A 17,875-nucleotide genomic window follows, 5' to 3' on the forward strand; every position below is an offset into this window, starting at 1 on the left:
CAGTCCCCCGCAAGCCTCTGCTCGTCCCAAACAGCCCTGTACAGGAGAGCTCTGGAGCAGGAGTTTTAGTGGCAGGAGCATCAGGATAATAAATAATGTGAACGGCTTAATTTTTTTTTACAGTGTTGTTGGATTTAATTAACAAATTGCTACAAACCTCGTTGCCTTGAGCTGTAGCAGAGTGTGAAGATGTGAGTGGTTGAGTGTTGCTGTGTCAAATAGATCCCGGTACAGAGCGGCTGGCTGAGCTTACCGAGATCTCACCAAGGTTTACTTATGGGCCAAGGGAGTGTGTGGCATATTGAGATCAAAAGTCTGTCTTCATCCAGTCACAATTTAAAACCTCTTTTAACCCAAGCAATAGTTTGAGCAACCGCTCTGACCACTGCTGGTGCTTTGGGGAAATTTCTAAATTTTCTGATAGAAAAATGTCCACCAGGACTCCCAGATCTCTTTCCCCTTCACTGCTCTCCAACAGGTCTGTCCCCTTCAGTTACAAGTACCATCACACTTCGGTTGTTTTGCAGGAGTGGGAATACTTGAGGGGTTCACTCACAGGCTGATAAGCTTGAGGCCATTTCTGAAATAAAAAGGTAGTCATAGGCACAGAAACATGTATCTCACTGGAGCTTATTTTCTCATTGCATGCACCCAAGCTAACCAAGTATTTGCTAAAGCCCCAGTTATTTAATGTGAAATCTTACAGTCTGGTTACCTAGTCAACATCTTGACAAGCAGTCATGAGACATGTATACTGGTGAGGAACTCGGTAATCTTCTCAGCATCTGTGAAGTCCACTCTGGGTCACAGCACACCATGCCCAGAAGGAAGAGCACACAGAGCTCCCTGGTGTGGGCCTTTTACTGAATCAGAGATTATTTTTTGTGGTCCTTACAAGCTTGTGTGACTAGAGAGGGCTAGCAGCACCAATCCTCTCCCCTCTTGGTTTGCTTAATGCAGCTGTGAGGTCCTTGCTCCTCAAGCTGCAACTTGCTTGCTAGAGAGCTGCCAAGAATGACAGTGGTTTGGTTTTTTTGCTTAAGGATTTTGACGTTGACTGCTATGCTCAGAGACGGTTGTCAGGTGGAAGCCACTCCTATGGAGGGGAATCTCCTCGCCTCTCACCGTGCAATAGCATCGGCAAACTCAGCAAGTCTGACGAGCAACTCTCTTCTCTGGACCGCGACAGTGGTCAGTGCTCCCGCAATACAAGCTGTGAAACATTAGGTAAGTGGGGAGTTCTCCCAGGCTGCTGGCAGAGCCCCCATCACTCATTTGGGAGCTGTCATCACTGTGATGCAGAATTAAATGGATTGTACTTGCAACTGTCATCTTGTAGTTGCTGCAGGAGGTTCTATGCAGAATTACATTCTGCCAGATAGGAAGAAGCCCAGGGGAATGTCTCCCTGGCTATAGATGAATGTGTTCAAACTCAAGTCAGCTCTCACGCGGAATGTTTTGTTGATTTCCGCCTTGTCTGCAGACATCAGTACGAACTGACAGTCCTGGTAGACTAAAGTGATGTTGTTTCTGTGTACTAGGAAAGAAAATAAAAATGCTAATCTGCAACAGTGATAATCTCTGCAATGATCTACCTGTTGAATTTTTGTTATTTGTTTGCTAGTGTAAAGAAATAATGACAAGAGTTATGGATGTTACAGAAGGTGTAGCTAGATGGTCCCTGCTGCAAGGAAGTACCTCTCTGATTAAATGAACTGATTAATTAACTGATGGAATGGGAGGGGCAGAACTGAGAAGCACTAAACAGTAAAAGGGATAAACTAATGCATCATTCTCCTGTCCCTTCTGTTTAACCAGATCAATCAGATCACTATGATCCAGACTATGAATTCCTGCAGCAGGACCTCTCCAACGCTGATCAGATACCTCAGCAGGTGCCAGGTATCCTCAGCCCGTTGCCAGAGTCCTTGGGTGAGTCTGGCTCCCCTTTCCATGGACATGCTTTCCAGCTCCCACAGGGCACCTCTCCTCCACTGGAATTCTGCAGCCTCTCGGGAGCAGCACAGCCAACAGAGACTCCTCCAGCTTTACCAGAAAAGAAGAGGAGGAGTGCAGCCTCTCAGACTTCAGATAACTCAGGCTGCAGGGTGTCCTATGAGAGGCACCCTTCCCAATACGATAACATCTCAGAGGATGACATGCAGAATGCAGTGTCTGTCCCATCAGTACCCTTCACGCCGTTTGCTGCTGTTTTGCCTTTCCAGCAAGGAAACTCTTCAGCACCGGTTGAATTCATTGCTGACTTTGCTGCTCCAGATTCTAACAGTGACCCAGAGAAGCCACCACCTCTGCCAGAGAAGAAAAACAAACACAGTAAGAAAATTCTTATGTTTGGGTTTTATTTTTACCTTTCTCTTTCCTTGCAGTTGTTGTACTTGGCGACCCCAAGGTAATGCCCTTGCTTACGTGAGGCTGAGTGTCAAAATCAGTTAGTCAGTGTCAAAGGCGTGGAAGGGAAGTGTCGGTCCTTTGGTGGACAGAGTGTGACACTTGCAGCCAGGAACAATCCAGGCCCAAGGGACCTGGTATCACACAGCATCTTCATTACTATAGTGAGACCATTTTACATCTCTGTTTACCTGAGTGTGAATCTTTGAGGCACTCTGTCTTGCAGATCTTCCTGGTTTATCTTCCCTTTTTATGTCCATTCCTTCCTCCCTGTCCCCATTTTATGAATGTTTTCCCTCTGCAGAAAAGAATTGGGTACTCTCCAAGAGCTCGGAGAAAGGGCTGCTTTTCTGTCCAAAACCAAGCATTGCCAGAACAGTTATTTGGCAATAGGAACACAGTCACCCACATAACTGTGCAAGACAACACTATTAACTAGTGTCCAGTACTGCTGTTCTGCTGCAGGTTCTCATTTCCTTTGGATGCCTAAGAATTTCCCACATCGTTAAAATGAGCAGCCTCTAAATGCGAAGGCTCGCCATCCCCAGCCAGACTCCTGGCACACCAGTACTGACTGCGACTCACGCTCATGACCTTGTTCTGATTTCCTTGATGTTCGTGGCTGAAAACATTTGAAACCTCTTGCCAAAAAAGCAGCCATACTGATCTGCCAAGGAAGGCTGTGGACTACACAGTGAGATCCCGCAGATGTTAGTGTACTGGTCACTGCCTTGCTTTGCAGTTGTATGTTGCATAAGGAGGTAGCGTAGACAAGATCTAGATCAACAGCATTACATTGTACGGCTGGCAGCCCAAGTGGAGAGCTGGTTCGAAAGTGCTGAGTTGGCCTTCTGACTCATTTCTGCAGTTTATAGTCTTTTCACTGAGAATAAGGTGGAAGTGAGATCGGTGTGTTGTGTGGCAGGGTCAGTATTCTGCCCGTTCCTATGGTCGTTTACTGCGCCAGTCACTTTTTATTTTAAAAAGTGCATTGGCTAAAAGCATTTCCATTATCCCTAAGTGACCAGTCTGCATTTGTAACCCTCTGGGATTTTAATCAGACCACAAGGCTTGACCCACCTGAAAGTGAGGGTCATCTTGTAGTTCAGTGTCCACATATGCTGGAAATTGCTTTTGTTCTTCTCTGGTAAAAGTGAGAGGTTAAAAACCAGTGAAAGCAGCTAAATAGGAGCTGATATATTTGTTTGTAAACAACAGAAAGGAAATAAATGCTGGCACAGGGCATAGCCAAGGCTGGTTGTCATGGCTTGTGCTGTTCAAAATACTTGCTGGCAGTACCAGCTGCAAGGGGACATGATGCAGAGCCTTCTTACTGTAGGATCGAGTCCTTGTGGGCTGGGTCCAGGGAGTTTTACACCACGTAGGCTGGGATGGTTGCAGGGAAATGCGCCTCTGTACACGTAAGCTTTAGTAGGGGGAGATGCCTGGGTGAACCTTGAGTAAGAGGCAGTTTGGCAGTTGAAAGACAGACCTGTGCTGTTTGTTTTTCTCTTTAAGCCCCATGTCTTTGTTTTCTGGTATCATATGAGATGTCAAAGAGTTACTTAAGAACGATTTTAAAAGCTATCTTCTCTTTTATCGCCTGTGCATGCTTTTAACCTCAGTACCAAGGCCTTGTCTTTGCTGTTAGAATAGAGTAAATTGTCATCTGTCATCTGGCACTATCAGAAGCTCTTGGCATATTGATCTGATTGCATTGTTAGGAAAGGTAGAAGCTGTTATCTAATGTGTTGTCAGCTCCGATGGTTTGATAAAGCAACCCTGCTGCAAAGCTTGTAATAGTATTTGGGCTGTTACCTGACTGCTGCAGATTTTTTAATTGCATTCATGTGACACTGGGAACTTGTTTTAGATTGTCTTTACGCTATATCACACCACAGATCTGTGGTTGTTAGTTTTACTTTTATTTTCAACATTATAAAAGGGCAGTAAAACATTACTCAGGCTGTATGATAGCACCCAGGATTTCTTTGCCTGGAGGCTGATGCATGTAGATATTCTTGTGTAAGGTGAGGCAGTGCTGCTTCCACAACCCCAACAAACTCCTGGGATCTGGAGGAGATGCATGAATTTATTAAAAAGAACTAGAGCTCTCACAGATGGGATTTGTTTGTAGTCCCTTTGTTGTGGGGTATCTTTTGGTAGCTGGCAGGAAATGTTGCAGCAGAGACTTTAATGGTCTTTTTATCGATAATATACAGCAAATCCTGCTAGGGTTAACCATGCGTATTGCTGTGAGCTGTGCTCAGAGGGACCTTCAAGAGTTGACTTCTGTATAATTCAAACAGAGGAGTGGTAAGCCTTTTAGTCTGGCATGAATTATTGTTCTTTTACTGTGCTATAAGAATACATGTTACTGTGCTAAGGGCAAATTCCTCCAGATTTTTGCTTGATCACCAGCATCGTGCTCCTGCTGTAGAAGACAGAGGCACGGAGCAGCTTCTGCCTTGAAGAGCCTAGAGTCAAAATAACAAGATCCTCCCCTCAAACAGATTGCAAACCAGAAGCGAGGCAGTTATTCATGTTTCCCTCCCTGTCACTGTGAACAAAATGCAGCCTGGTGCCCTGTAAACAGCTGGTATTTAATTGCAGGAACCACGCTGAGGGCAGCCTGGCCTTAGCCAGTGGATTAACGCCAGCTCTTTGAAAAACAGCTCTCCTCCCAGAGGTGACAGCAAAGACTTATTTGACCTTGACTTCTCCAGTGAGTTGATGTGTGGTATAGCTTAAGAATTTCCATGATTTTGGCTCTTGCCCATGGACACAAATCTGTTGCACTTGTGCACAGCCAGTTGTAACACAGGCTGCCGACACAGCGCCAGGAGTCGGGCTAGACCTTCAGCGAGTCCTCCTCATCGGATACTGCTGTGCCTTACCTATATCACTGATGTGCCTTATTGCTGATAATCTAGCAATTCCTTGCAGACTCCACTGGTCCAAGGGTGTTTTTCTGACAAGAGGTCACTTGCTGCCTCCTCTCCTCTCCTGCAGCTGGGTGTGGGACCAGCAGCTGCATGGCACACTGGCTCGGGCACTGCTGGGGCACTCTGAGCAATACCTGTGATTTCTACCATGCGGGCAGAACTGGTGTGTGTTAGAAATCTCTGAGCAGCTTTAGCTCCTTCAGAAATGACAGCCAAGGCACTGCAAGGTGATTGCTGGGAAGGTGTTCTTCACCTCAGTTTGAGATTTTAATTTTTTTAATTCCAAATATTTTTCCGTCTGGGTTCAGAACTGACAAACTGGCTGTGGTACTGTGATGGGAGAGGTTTCTCTCTCATGCCTCCCTTCTCTCCCATAGTGCTGCCTTGATACTGTGTCATCCCACCCTGGCTGCTCACTGCAGCCCCCATCTCTCCTTCTGCCCAGCTGCTGCAGGGCCTGCAGCCTGATCTAAGCTGGTGATGTAATTTCCCATCTGCTTTTTAAATTTCTGCCTTGTTAAAAACCACAGCAGAGAAGGGATGGGGGGGGAGTGGGGAGAGAAGACCCTTTGCAAACAGCAATCTCAGGAGTGGTCCTGCTCTCTTACCCGTCTGTTCAAGATTGGCAGCATTTTAATGATGCCTATTTTAATTTGTGCTCTGCCATCTCTACTCCTGAGCCAGGGTTGTATTTCACTATCTATCTGACCTGTTTTTCACTTCACCTAAAACAGAGAAGAGGACAAAGCAGAAGCAGAGACATGCTCACCCGCCCCGGGCTAGTTGTAACAAGCAAGGCAGGGGAGCTGCCATGACGATGGGATGCATTAGCCTCATAAAGAGCTGAGATAAAAGAGCTCTTCATTATCCCCTTGCAGATTGAGTTAAGGCTCTCAACAGTATTCAGGCTTACTACCTTGAGTTACAGTAATTTAATTTTACACAAGTGTCAGATGCGATACTGTTTTCGACAACACTTCCCCAGTTGTATCATCATACAGATGTCTGAAGTCAGGAACTCACAGCTATCGATCCCGAGTGTTGTCTTCAGATCTGGATGTTAAATGAAGCACTGTTTTTGTAGATAACTCCACATAAGGGTTGTTCTGAATTTAGCAATGTCTGCTGCATTATACCAGGACTGCCAAACCTGACGTCTTGGCTTTTGTCCTACTCAGTTGATGAGCTCTAAAAATGTGGTCTTTTCCCTCGAGCTCTTGTCCTCTAGACTTCTCTGAGGAGTCTTGATCTTTAGGTCACTTTTGCTGCTCGAGAAATACCTGTGATAAGCCTTCTTTAGATCTTACCCTCTAAAGTTATTGTATGATACCAAGGCATTTTTCAGGGCATTAATTTTAATAGAAGTATCTGAGTCAACTGAATCACTGATATTTGAAAACAGTATTGTAGCAATTCTGTACTTTCTACACCAAGATTCCTTCACCATGATTTCAAATAAGAGAATATTGCCTGAATGTGCTTCTCCCCTGATAGGACTTAGTCTGAAATTCACGTGCATGAGCAAATTTGATCTTGGCTTTAACATGAGTGCTGACACCAGCAGATGAGTGGCACAAACACACACCAACACGTCAGTGTGTGCAGTTTGAAACCTCTGTCCCACTTCCTTCAGAAAGGAGAGGTCTGAATTAGCAAGGGTGGTGACTTACATCTGTGAAGTGGTGCTGGGAAGGCAGGAGGGCAGCTGGGGGAGGAAGAAGAGCAAGGCTCAGGTAGCAAGGAGTGTTAGAGGTCAGAATTTCAGCATCATTTGTGGAGCTGGCAGTACTGCAGGACATGAACAGGTTGTTCACTGGCAGCACCATGTCAGGTCACAGGATGGGGACAGCAGGTGTTACCGGTCGGGTTTGAAATCCATCAGCTGAGGTTTCCTGCACTCCGATTGCCAAGACCTTTTCTTTTTTTTTTTCTTTATTCTATTTTTTGGAGGAGGGGTATAATTCTGTGGGAAGGGGCAGCTGTGTTAGCTCCATTTCTAAATGAAGTTTAAAATATTAGAGGAAATATGAAAAAAGGAAGGTGCAAAAGGCAGGTGCAAAGCAACTCCTTCCTGCCAACACATTTGCACGGCTGCATCCTGTTTGAAATGGGCTGGCCCATAGATCTGCATTGGCAGGTGAAGAGAGGGCTTTGCCTTGCAGCTAGTGTGGGAACCGGCTTCACGATGTGCAAATACTGCATTGTGGTCGTTATATTTATAGCTTTCACTGAAGTCATCCATTCATTTCAGCTGTACAACTGAAATGCCAGCAGAAGCTGAATAATTACCACCTAATGACCAGATTTAAAAAAACTGACAACAGCTTGTTTATGAGGAGGAAGGGAGGAATGATCACAGAGCATCTTGTGCATGACAGTGTATTCACAAAAAGGCCTTGGTTAGTCCTTTTTATGACACTTTAATACATCTATTGCTCCTGGTCTCAGGTATATAGAAGAGAGTTCTTTATTTATTTTACATTTATTAAATACACTTCTGTTCCATACTAATTCTGGGGGTTTGTAGTAGTCTTTCTGTGACACTGGGTGTCTGCCCTTTCAACACTAAAATATTACAGCAGTAACTAATCCTCTGTCAGAGGTGCATAGACAGACCTGTGTGGGTTTTTTCATAGATTTTGGAAGGAGATTGTACAGATGGAAAGGTCCTTTAAATGAGATTTGATCCTATTTAATATTTCCGTTGAACCACATTCTCAGAAAAGCTTTTGAATCAGTTGGATTAAAGAACTGGAGATAATAAGATGCTTTAAAAAGGGATGGGAGCAAAGGGTGTTGGATTTGAGCTAAGGGGGTAGGAAGGCATGGTCAGTGGTGCTTTTAGAAGATAAGTATCTTGTACCAGCATTGGCATAGAAATAGCTGAGGGAGAGGTACACCCAGTCTTGCAGGTAGGTGTTCTCCGATAACAGTTTTATCAAGCTTGCTGGAATGGAGAAAAGCCTCCTCGGTCTAGAAATCTTGCTGACTACAGGTATGAGACTTATTATAGGCACAAGAATTATTATAGATTTATTATCAAGGTTGCATCTTTGTACAAGATGATTTCTGCCTCCTAGAAAGCAGACTGACGTTATTCTGGGGTTTTTTTGGTGACTTCCAGCATTAGCTGTTGAGGAATATTCTCAGAATTACCATGGGTTATGTGAGGAAGGGATTTGGGCTAAGCACCAGTGAATCAGACTTCTCAAGCAGCTGTTTGGATGTGTTTGTGACCTGTGATTATGTGTGTTGTGCGCTGGCTTGGAGGATGGGATATTCAGATCCTTTCCTGCAAGGTAGATGACAGCTGACTGTGTGAGCTACCTGTGAACACAGCATGGATACCTTGCTGCTCCCAACCTGCAGCAAAGCTGACAGTGCCACAGCCTAACTCTTACTGTATTTTGAGAATGAGCACCCTGCCTGCTTGTTGCAGCTGCAGCATGTGGAGCAGGAGCACTGAGTGTGACCTTTCTTTGCATTGCAGTGATGGCATATATGCAATTTGTGGAAGACTACTCAGAGCCACAGCCGTCCATGTTCTACCAGACCCCTCAGAACGAGCACATCTACCAGCAGAAGAACAAGCACCTCATGGAAGTCTATGGGTTCAATGACTCCTTTATCAGCTTAGACCCCTCTCAAGATCTGGCACCTCCGCCTGCTCTCCCACCAAAACAGCGGCAGCTGGTGAGTGATATCCATGGTGCTTTCCCCAGCAGGGCACACCAGCCTTCCAGAAACAGCTCTGTTCTTGCAGCTCCTGTTTCTGACAGGGTGCAGTGGTGGGATGTCTTGTTGGTGTTACCACATTTTGCTCCTTGTCATCTTGTTAACATGTTTTTAAACATATTGCATCATCTACTTTGAGCTCCTTTCTAACTCCGCGTTCAGACTGTTCCCCATAAGCTCTGTAAGTCCTAAAATGCCCTAAAAATGAAATGTTAGTCTTCCACATGTCATGGCTGAATCTACACCAGACTACAGGCTTCTGTAATGACAACTGCTCTGAAGGTTTTGACACACTGGGCAACACAATTTTCAAGAGATTGCTGCACTGATGTTCCCAATGCTGTCTTGAAACTGTTGTCAAGGATGCCACTAATAATAACTGTTAAAACATAATAACTGCTTTTATGGGTCAGTCTTTGCCAGAGCCACAGAACTTGGGTATAGCTGTTATTTAACTTGTGCATATTTTCTCCACGTTAGTCCCATTGTGTGATTCAGGATTTTACCTGGTTTTGAGTGTTCTGCTGGCCCTCCCAGCCTGCCACCACAAAAAGGCACATCCACAGGTGTATGTGTGTTGGGTAGTGGGTTTAGCAGCACAGTGAGTGCAGTTTTCCACAGGAGGGATGAAATCCTGGCCTCAGTGGTGGCAACAGTAGTTTTGTTTCCAACCTCAGTAGAGCTGGGATTTTGTCCTATTCCTTTTTAAGGGTCTTTCTTTCTTGTCTCTTTTTAACTCCAAAGTTAGGGATTTTGTTTATATTAATTATCAGATTTTCTCTATTAAAAAAAAACATTTTTTGTGCTGATGTAGCTAACTTAAATTGGCCATGGCTTTAACAAAACAGGAGGAAATGTGGGAACAGAGCCATGGTCTTACCATTACGGTTGTAATATTTCTTCTTATTATTTATGCTAAAGTTTGACTGTCCCGGGGTGTTGCTTTTTAATCAAAAGGGAAAAGCAACTGAGAACTCATAATTTTGGGATTTGCATTGCTGCATTCCTGTGATGCAGGTAGGAATTCTAAAAAGATAAAGTAACATTTCTGGCTGAGCTAAACTGAGTATTATGCTTTGTGGGGTTGAGACCTTAAATCCCTGTTTCCCATGTGCTTTGCAGGGACACTGAAGAGTCTACAGGACTCCTCTCTGAAGGATCAGGCAGTTTCCACAGTCTGTGGTCCCCTTGTCAGTGTGATCCTTGCATTGTCACTTGTACCTTGTAGTCCCTTGCCCTACCTCCTTCTCCTTGAGGTGGTTACACTCTCGTGATAGTTTCCAGTGGTGACTTGGTCTCTCAGTTATGAGAGAGGGTGTGTTTGCACGGATTTACTGTAGCCATTGTGCAGTAATGCTCAGTGAATTTCTGCTCCTTTTCTGAAGCTGTCACTAGTTTTGCCTGCTAGGCATTCTTCTAGTCTTGCAAGCTGATACCCTCAAGGTGTTGCTTGCAGTTCCCCCGAAGCAAAGCTTTCTTGAAGTGCAGCCTTCCCCTCCTTACCTTCATCCCTCTGTTGGGAAAGTGGTGCGAGCAGATGATAGGTCATTCAACAATCGCTGTAAAAGCCACCAGACTTGTCCCTCTGCTCCAGCTGCCATGAGTTTCTGAAACAGGAAATCACATGGGCATCAGCTACTCCAGCGTTAATCCAATTTTGCTGGATGGACTCCTCTATAAAATAATAATTAGGAAGTCCTTTCTTGTGAGCTTCAGTTCTTATTTATGAAACATTGTACATGATATGCAAAGGGTCAGAGCTGAGAAGGCATAGATATTCCTTAGCCTCCCTCAGACTCCTTACTATAGTGGAATTCAGGAGAAATTCCTTAATAGTATTTGTTCCTGAGAGTGTAATATCTCCCTCTTGTGCAAATGATATATCATTTTGGATTGGACTGAAAAATATCTGGACATCACTGTTATCTGGTATCTCAGCAGTACCAGTGATAGCTTGTAGATCACACCAGAGAGACCAAGTTCCCAGTCTGCAGGTTGCCACAAAAAATAGTCTGCAAGAGTTGGCTGCTTAGTGGCCAGAAGCAAGAGCCCATTCAGCCTTTGGGCATCTGCCCCCTACACCATGGGGAAAAAAGGGCAGCGAGGAACAGCTTGCCTCTCCCCACAGCAGCTGTCCATGGGTGAACTGGAAGGGGGAGGTGGGAGTTTATTTTTAAGGGATTTGTGAAACAAAGACGATTTGAACTGTGCATGCCTCTTGAGCTCAAGAAAGGCATATTGGTGTGTCTGGCTCTGATGAACTGTATGAATAGCTGTTTGTTTAGCAAGCCATTATATGCATTGTTGTACAGTTAGCATTTCTTATCCTTTATTCACAGCCTTTTCTGTGCTCTCTTTTCTTTGTGTCTTCTGTCTCTTGCTTTCTTCCCCCTCTTCAGCAGGCCTCCTATGCTGCCTCTTCTTTCTCTTCTGTCTCCTACTGTGTCCAGCAAACTAAAGTGCCCTTCACCCCCGAGGACACCGGTGCCACTCAGGGCCTCACTATGTCAGTCTCTAACTCCTTTCTCAACCGGCACAGCTCCTTTCCTGTGCATTCGGTGAGTTGCTCTCCTCACTTTAACACGTGTGCGTATTTGTGTCGGTGTATTTTGCTTGTGTGCAAATTCTGTGCTTACGCTCTTGGTTGCAGGTAAAGATGAAGGTTCTTTTGGGGGCTTTTGAACTCATGTAGTAATCAGCCAGGTGAGAAAAACTGTGTGTAAATCTTATTAAATAAAGCACAGGGGAGTTGTGGCTTTCATTAATTTATATACACGTTGGTATTGACATTTGTGGTGAGGGACTGATGAAGGAGAACTGGCCTATGTGCCCAGGCACGCTCCTTTGACCTGCGTGTTCCTCAGGCTGCACGTTGGAGCTGCAAAGTCTTTTTGTTCCGTTGCATAATGTCAGTGATGTGGATGAGTTGATTAAAGGCTGCTGTATGAATCTGGCCTTTGGAGAAATAATGAGATGCCATCCCCAGAATACATGGATTTAGTCAAATGTATGGAAAAATGGCTGCAGCTCCTTATTTTTTTTCTAGAAAATGGCCTCTACCAGATCTTTCATCTCATATTTGCTTGTCTGCTTCCCTTCACATCTCTGTGGTCCCAAACAAGCTCAGTAAGCTTGTATGATTTGCTGACAAATGAGCAGGGTTTTCTCTCCTACAGCACTTGTGAGCAGTCTGAAGAGAGAATGGCAGGAGGAGCTGTGAATGACTTAAATCAAAATAAGAATAATCTTAGAGCACTGCTTAAATCTGTGATCAGCTGCTTAAATTAAGTGGCCGTAATAACAAAGTGTTAATGTAATGAAATGAAATCTAACCACGGGATTCCAACAGCTCATCAGTATGGGGCTCGTTTGCATGTAAAACTATGTGGTTATGCTCTGATTGCTGTGTGACGACAACTGAGAATAGACTATTTTTTAACAGTGACCTGGATATTTAGTAAATTAGACTTCTGGAGAAGAAATTATCAGACAAGACTTGAGAAAACTCAGAAGTGTTTAATTAGTTTAATATTAAATATTTGAAAATGGTATCCTCCCACTGTGTTACTGCTGTCTTCCCATTTCAACACTTACTCATTCTCTAAAAATTAGTGATAATCGTGGGTCCAAAGAAGAAGAAAGTATTCAAGTACTTTACAAGTAGCACTACTTCACAAGCCATGAATTAAAGCTACTGGCTTCCACTTGTGGGAGAGAGCAGTATCATAGTTTTGCTGCACAGATGAGAAGGCTGAGGTGCAGAAAGGTTGGTGCTTGCATAAATTTGTGGTAAACAGTTTTAAAATCTGCAGTATTGCAAAATTTTTTACTTGTACAGCTCTCTTGTTTGCTAGTGATCCTTGCAAGCAAAGCACAGAAATGTAAGACCAGGTAAAAGCCCTTCGCTATTTTTGTTTTAATTGAGGGGCTATAAATATGATAGTATAACCTTCTAAAAATATGTGGGCACTTTCATTTTAAAAAGCGTCCTGGTTGGATTAAATGGTTACTACCTACTTAATTGTTCTGACCTATTCTCATCTTGCTTTGGACTACATTATTGTGAATATATTATTTTATTAAAAGTTAAAACTTAATTAAAAAATCCTTACTTGTTTTTGCAAGGATTTGGTGAGGGGAAAAATAAATGGCTGGAGCATGAGGAACAGTGCGAACAATTAGGCAGCGCACTGTCAAACGCACAAAGGAAATAAGCTAAATTAATTTTTTTTTCCATTAATACCTTTAAATTATTATAATCTCAGAGTTGCTCATGACTCTAGTTGGTCTATTTTTTCACAGGCAAAAATGAGATTTTTCACTATGACAGGGTGTCTTTGTCTCCAAGCTGCAAAATACCGATGTCCTTACATGCATCATAGCTGACCCATGTAATACCATAACCATGGTTTATCCCATTTTCCCTGTCCCTAATAAGACAGAGATGTGAAACAGCTGTCAAAGTTTGGATCGTTCCCAGGGTGACACCCTGCATTTCAGTGCCAAGAAGGACCAGAGCCCCTCTTGCAATCTGCTCCTGAGGATTGACTGGGAAGACTGGGCAGTTTCACATGAGGGGGATTTCATGAGCTGCACCAGTAATGCTTTAAGCCCATTGCTCTGCTCCTCTTATTCTCATGTCTTCATTTTTGGCTCTCTCACCAGAGAAAGGCCACTCAAGTGAGCACTGTGGTGAACAATAAACCTGTTAAAAAATAAGCCTTCGCTTTCCACCAGCCCCAGCAAGGGAGTTAATGCTAGAAAGAGCACACATTTCACGTAGCAGACAACTGAGAAGTATCAATCAGTGGTGATTACCAAATCTCTTAAAATTATATGTCTCCTACATTCATTGTTATCCATTCCATACAGGAAACAAAAACCTCCTTAGATCAATACCAGGAAGTCAGAGCTGATAAACGAAATGACTGTCCATTGACCCAACGTGAGCAATGCATTGCACGTTTGCCAAGTGTAGCCAATTTTCAGAAAGTGGCCTGTGCTTTTCTACTTCCCTGGAGACCAGTCTGGGGTGGACAGCAGGAGTCAATCCCAGAGGGAAGATCTGGCCCCGTACCCATCTGTTCATGTGCAGGCAACAGGAAAGCCGAGCCTAAACCATGTTTTGTGTATTAGCCCATGAGCTCTGTGCTCCAGGTGAAGGACTAGTGCCTTCCTACTGATTTACGGGGCTTAAAAAGACTCTTTTCAAACAGTGTTTTGAAGCAAAAAAAAAGAGGTGAAGTTGTTCAGAACATCTTTACTCTTTTAATCTTTAATGCATGATTTTCTTTTCTAGAGCCCTGACTTGTTTTCTTTCCAATCAGCGCTGCAGACGCTGCTGCAGTCCAGAAGCCACCACTGCTCTGTCAACCCACTAATCGCACTTTTCCCTTCTTTGCAGGAAATTGTGTCAGACCTAATAGCTTTTACTGGATAGAGGCAGATCTTGAGCAACTGGATCAAACCTCATAGGTTTGGCAAGTTGAGCTTGTTTTTTACCAAGTCTGATTCGTGTCTGGCCTCTGTGCCGGCAAGGGTCCTGGTCGTAGTGTGGGCTGCTGTCATAAGGAACTGAAGCATCGTATTCCCCATCCCATGCACAGCTAAACCAATAAATCCCACATTGGTGGGACAACTGGGTTGTACTGTCAAGAGGGATTTTAAGGATTCCGATCTCTTTTGAAAGCACTTCCTGTTGCTAGACGGTAGGAAAGGAGGTATGCAGTAAGAAAGCATCCTCCTTGGTAGTTGTTGGCAGTAGTTATTCTCTAGCTGATCACCTCTCTCCCTTGTTCTTGTGAAGACAGAGATACTGTCCTTTGGTTTATTAGCTCCAAATAAATTTGAATTGTTAACTGGAAATGGATGGGCAGGTATCCAAGTGGCAGGAATCAAGTCTTCTTATTTCGCAGCGGCTGGGTACCTCTGCACTGATAGAGGAAATCAGTCCAGTGACAAGCTATACTGCTATCTACCCACATATTTTCCACCGAAGACTGCAGAAAGCCTTGCATTTGGTTACAGCTAAGAACGTTTTCCTCACCGAAACAAGGAACACAGTTGTTTCTCTGAGGCATGTACATGCCATTAGTGGAAATTTGACTGCATCCTCCACTATGGAGAAATAACTTGTCTTTCTCAAAATGCTGGGTTTTTCTTATGTTTTCTTTTTAATTAAGAAACATTTCTAGTAATTTTCCAGAAACCAAATTGGCTGTTGGATTCCAGCAGAAGGCGCAAGCGATTTCCTTATGAAAGCTCCAGTTCAGTGCTTCTGTTCTCACTTGTTCCCACCATTCTTCAGCAAATTGAGCAAGCGCACAGAAAATTCACAGCAACTGTTTTTCTTTCTTGTGTGTGTGTGTGTTAATGAATGTTCAGGAAAAGGAGGGTCAGATAAGTGTTTAAAGATGCGCACAATGCAGCCATGTGCTTTGCATGTTTTCCCCGCCTTGCCCCTGTGCTCCCTTCCAGTCTGCAGCAGACACTGCAGCTCTGGCCCTCAGCAGAGACTGAGCTGGTTTGATTCATATGGTGGTTTGATGGTGAGAGCCATGATCAAACCAGGACTTGGGAAATCATAGTGTATTAGTTTGTTTCTGTCCTGAGGAGGGTTTGGTTCCTTAATTTGAAGCAAGGGGAAGGGGAAAAAAAGATTTGCATCCATTTAACCACCTGCTGAGTTCTAGGTATTGTTTTGCCTTTCCTGTTTAGCATTCCGTCTGCATTTGTGTTCGTTTCCACTACCCATGGCAGGCCTGGTGGTATTAATAGTGCTCTTGCATGCTGGCATCGCTGAATCCTGGTTCTGAGAACCACTTCCTCAGGTGGTTTATACATTTTTCTTGCAGTTGGAGCACTACTTGTCTCTGTCTAGGTCTCTCTAAACCATCCCCTGTTGACTTCATAGGTCACATTTTTTGTGTGAATGACTTTATAGGAGCCTTGTCTTTGTCTCCAGGCTCTGCCTCTCAAAGATCTGCTTGCTAGATATGATGGTATTGTCTACAAGCTAAGCAAGAGTTGATGTTGTAGGTGTGATCAGATTGAATTCTCTTGGTCGTTTCAGAAGGGAGATGCATGATAGCATGGTCAATAAATCGTACAAATGTTTCCTTCCCCCCGGCCCCCTTATTTGCTTTATTGCAAAGATGTACAAGAATCCCTCTCACTTAAGGAGAAGTTTGTATTTTGTGTTTTCTCATGCAGAAGCCTGGAGTCCCTTTCCCAAGGGAACAGCAGGCCCCATCCATCCATCTCTTATGCTGACCATCACTTAAAAACAGCGAGGTCAGCTGTGCAGCCAGGTCAGAGGGTTTGCCGATAAACATTCAAGCATGAGGAGTTACTGCCTTTCCTGTGGCAGTGCTTGAAGCCATTCTGTTGGCAGCTTGTGTTTCCAGCCGTTCATTGTCGGAGCATTTCCTTCCTCATTAGCAAAAGTACCTGGAAGCCCAGCATTGTGTCATGAGATAGGAAGTCTTTTCCAGTAGTTGTCTATGCAATTATATTCTCAGGGTGTAATGGCTTTGTGCAACACCCAGTGTTTTGTGAACATAGTTCTCTACTGTTAGAATTTGGGCAGCCAGTCCTGGCACGTTGCCCGTGTCGCTCTCTTAATAGCATTAGAGGAGATCTGAAAGATTGATCCTTTCCTCTGATAGCTTCATGTTTTGGAAGTCTGATGCTCTATCTGATCTGGGAGTGTCTGGCAGGATCGTAGATTAATTTGGCAGAAGAGGTCCATAGGGTAACTGAGAAGGCTGTGCTTAAAAGGTAAAGACTGTGTCTGCTGATGCTGCAGATGCTCTGACAGCCATATAATTGCATTCAACTTTGAATTTAGGATGGAGACTGCTGTAACTCGTAACCAGTAACTCCTGCATATAAACACCCTGTCTCCCTGTTACTTGTGATCAGCCATGCCTAGTTGAACGTAGAGGAGCGTCACTCTTGGAATAAGTTTTCTATTAGAGTGTTTATCTCCTGCCATCTAATCCAAATAAACAGTCGTAATGTCATTGACCTTTGAGACATCCTGTGATACCGCTGCTAATGATGGAAAGCTGTTCTAATATGTTGACCATTGTAAAAAACCAAAGGCAGCACATTGAAAAAGTTGGAAGATGTAATCTCTGGAAGACCTCTGTGTGTCACAGTGTGTGGTAAATGTTCAGGTCTGGGCACGTTAGCTTCCAGCTGTTCACAGGTGACAAGATTGCTCCAAGCTCAAAATGCACTTTATGGAAGTACTTCCCAAGCAGCAGATAGGGTTGGGTTTTATTTAAATCCACTTTACTAGTGAGAGGAGAGGGAGCTCTCTTGTCTCCCTGTGTTGACCATTTGCCATCATAGGTCAGGATCACTCATGCTGGGAGACCATCTTCTCGTCCTGCGGTGGGAGCCTGGCAGCATGACTGGAGTTTGGATAGAGGAAAGCATCCTTTCTCAAAGAATCTTCTGGCTTGCCTAGAGATTATTTTGAAGTATTCACTTAAAGCAAAGCCATGGAGTAGGATGTTGTGTCAGTACAGCCATAACTGAGGCTTTACTGACCCTGCAAGAAACCCCTAAGGAGGAGATTAAAACAAGCACTGATTTATTTCCAAGATAAACCATTGCCTGTGATTTCATGAGGGGAGGACTAGAGGAGAGCTAGTTTGCTTGTGACAGTTCTGTTGAATGGACTGTCCCCTCCCAAAAAAAGTATGTCTTTTAAAGGATGACGGGGCTTCCAAGAGATGTGCAACACCCAAATCCTGTGGAAGTCGTTGCCACAATTC

General features: G+C 44.1%; 1 protein-coding gene across 1 annotated transcript in view; it reads left to right on the forward strand.

Moving 5' to 3' along the window:
- Positions 1-17,875, forward strand: part of RAPGEF1 (Rap guanine nucleotide exchange factor 1) — an 84,364-nt gene that overhangs the window by 47,646 nt on the left and 18,843 nt on the right. Inside the window, exons 8-10 of the mRNA XM_010177191.1 lie at positions 1,044-1,227; positions 1,828-2,334; positions 8,845-9,047. Coding sequence (XP_010175493.1) covers positions 1,044-1,227; positions 1,828-2,334; positions 8,845-9,047 — 894 coding nt within the window. The remainder of the gene's footprint in view (positions 1-1,043; positions 1,228-1,827; positions 2,335-8,844; positions 9,048-17,875) is intronic.

This window comes from Antrostomus carolinensis, unplaced genomic scaffold (assembly GCF_000700745.2).
Source record: "Antrostomus carolinensis isolate BGI_N321 unplaced genomic scaffold, ASM70074v2 scaffold1861, whole genome shotgun sequence".
Taxonomy (NCBI): Eukaryota; Metazoa; Chordata; class Aves; order Caprimulgiformes; family Caprimulgidae; genus Antrostomus; species Antrostomus carolinensis.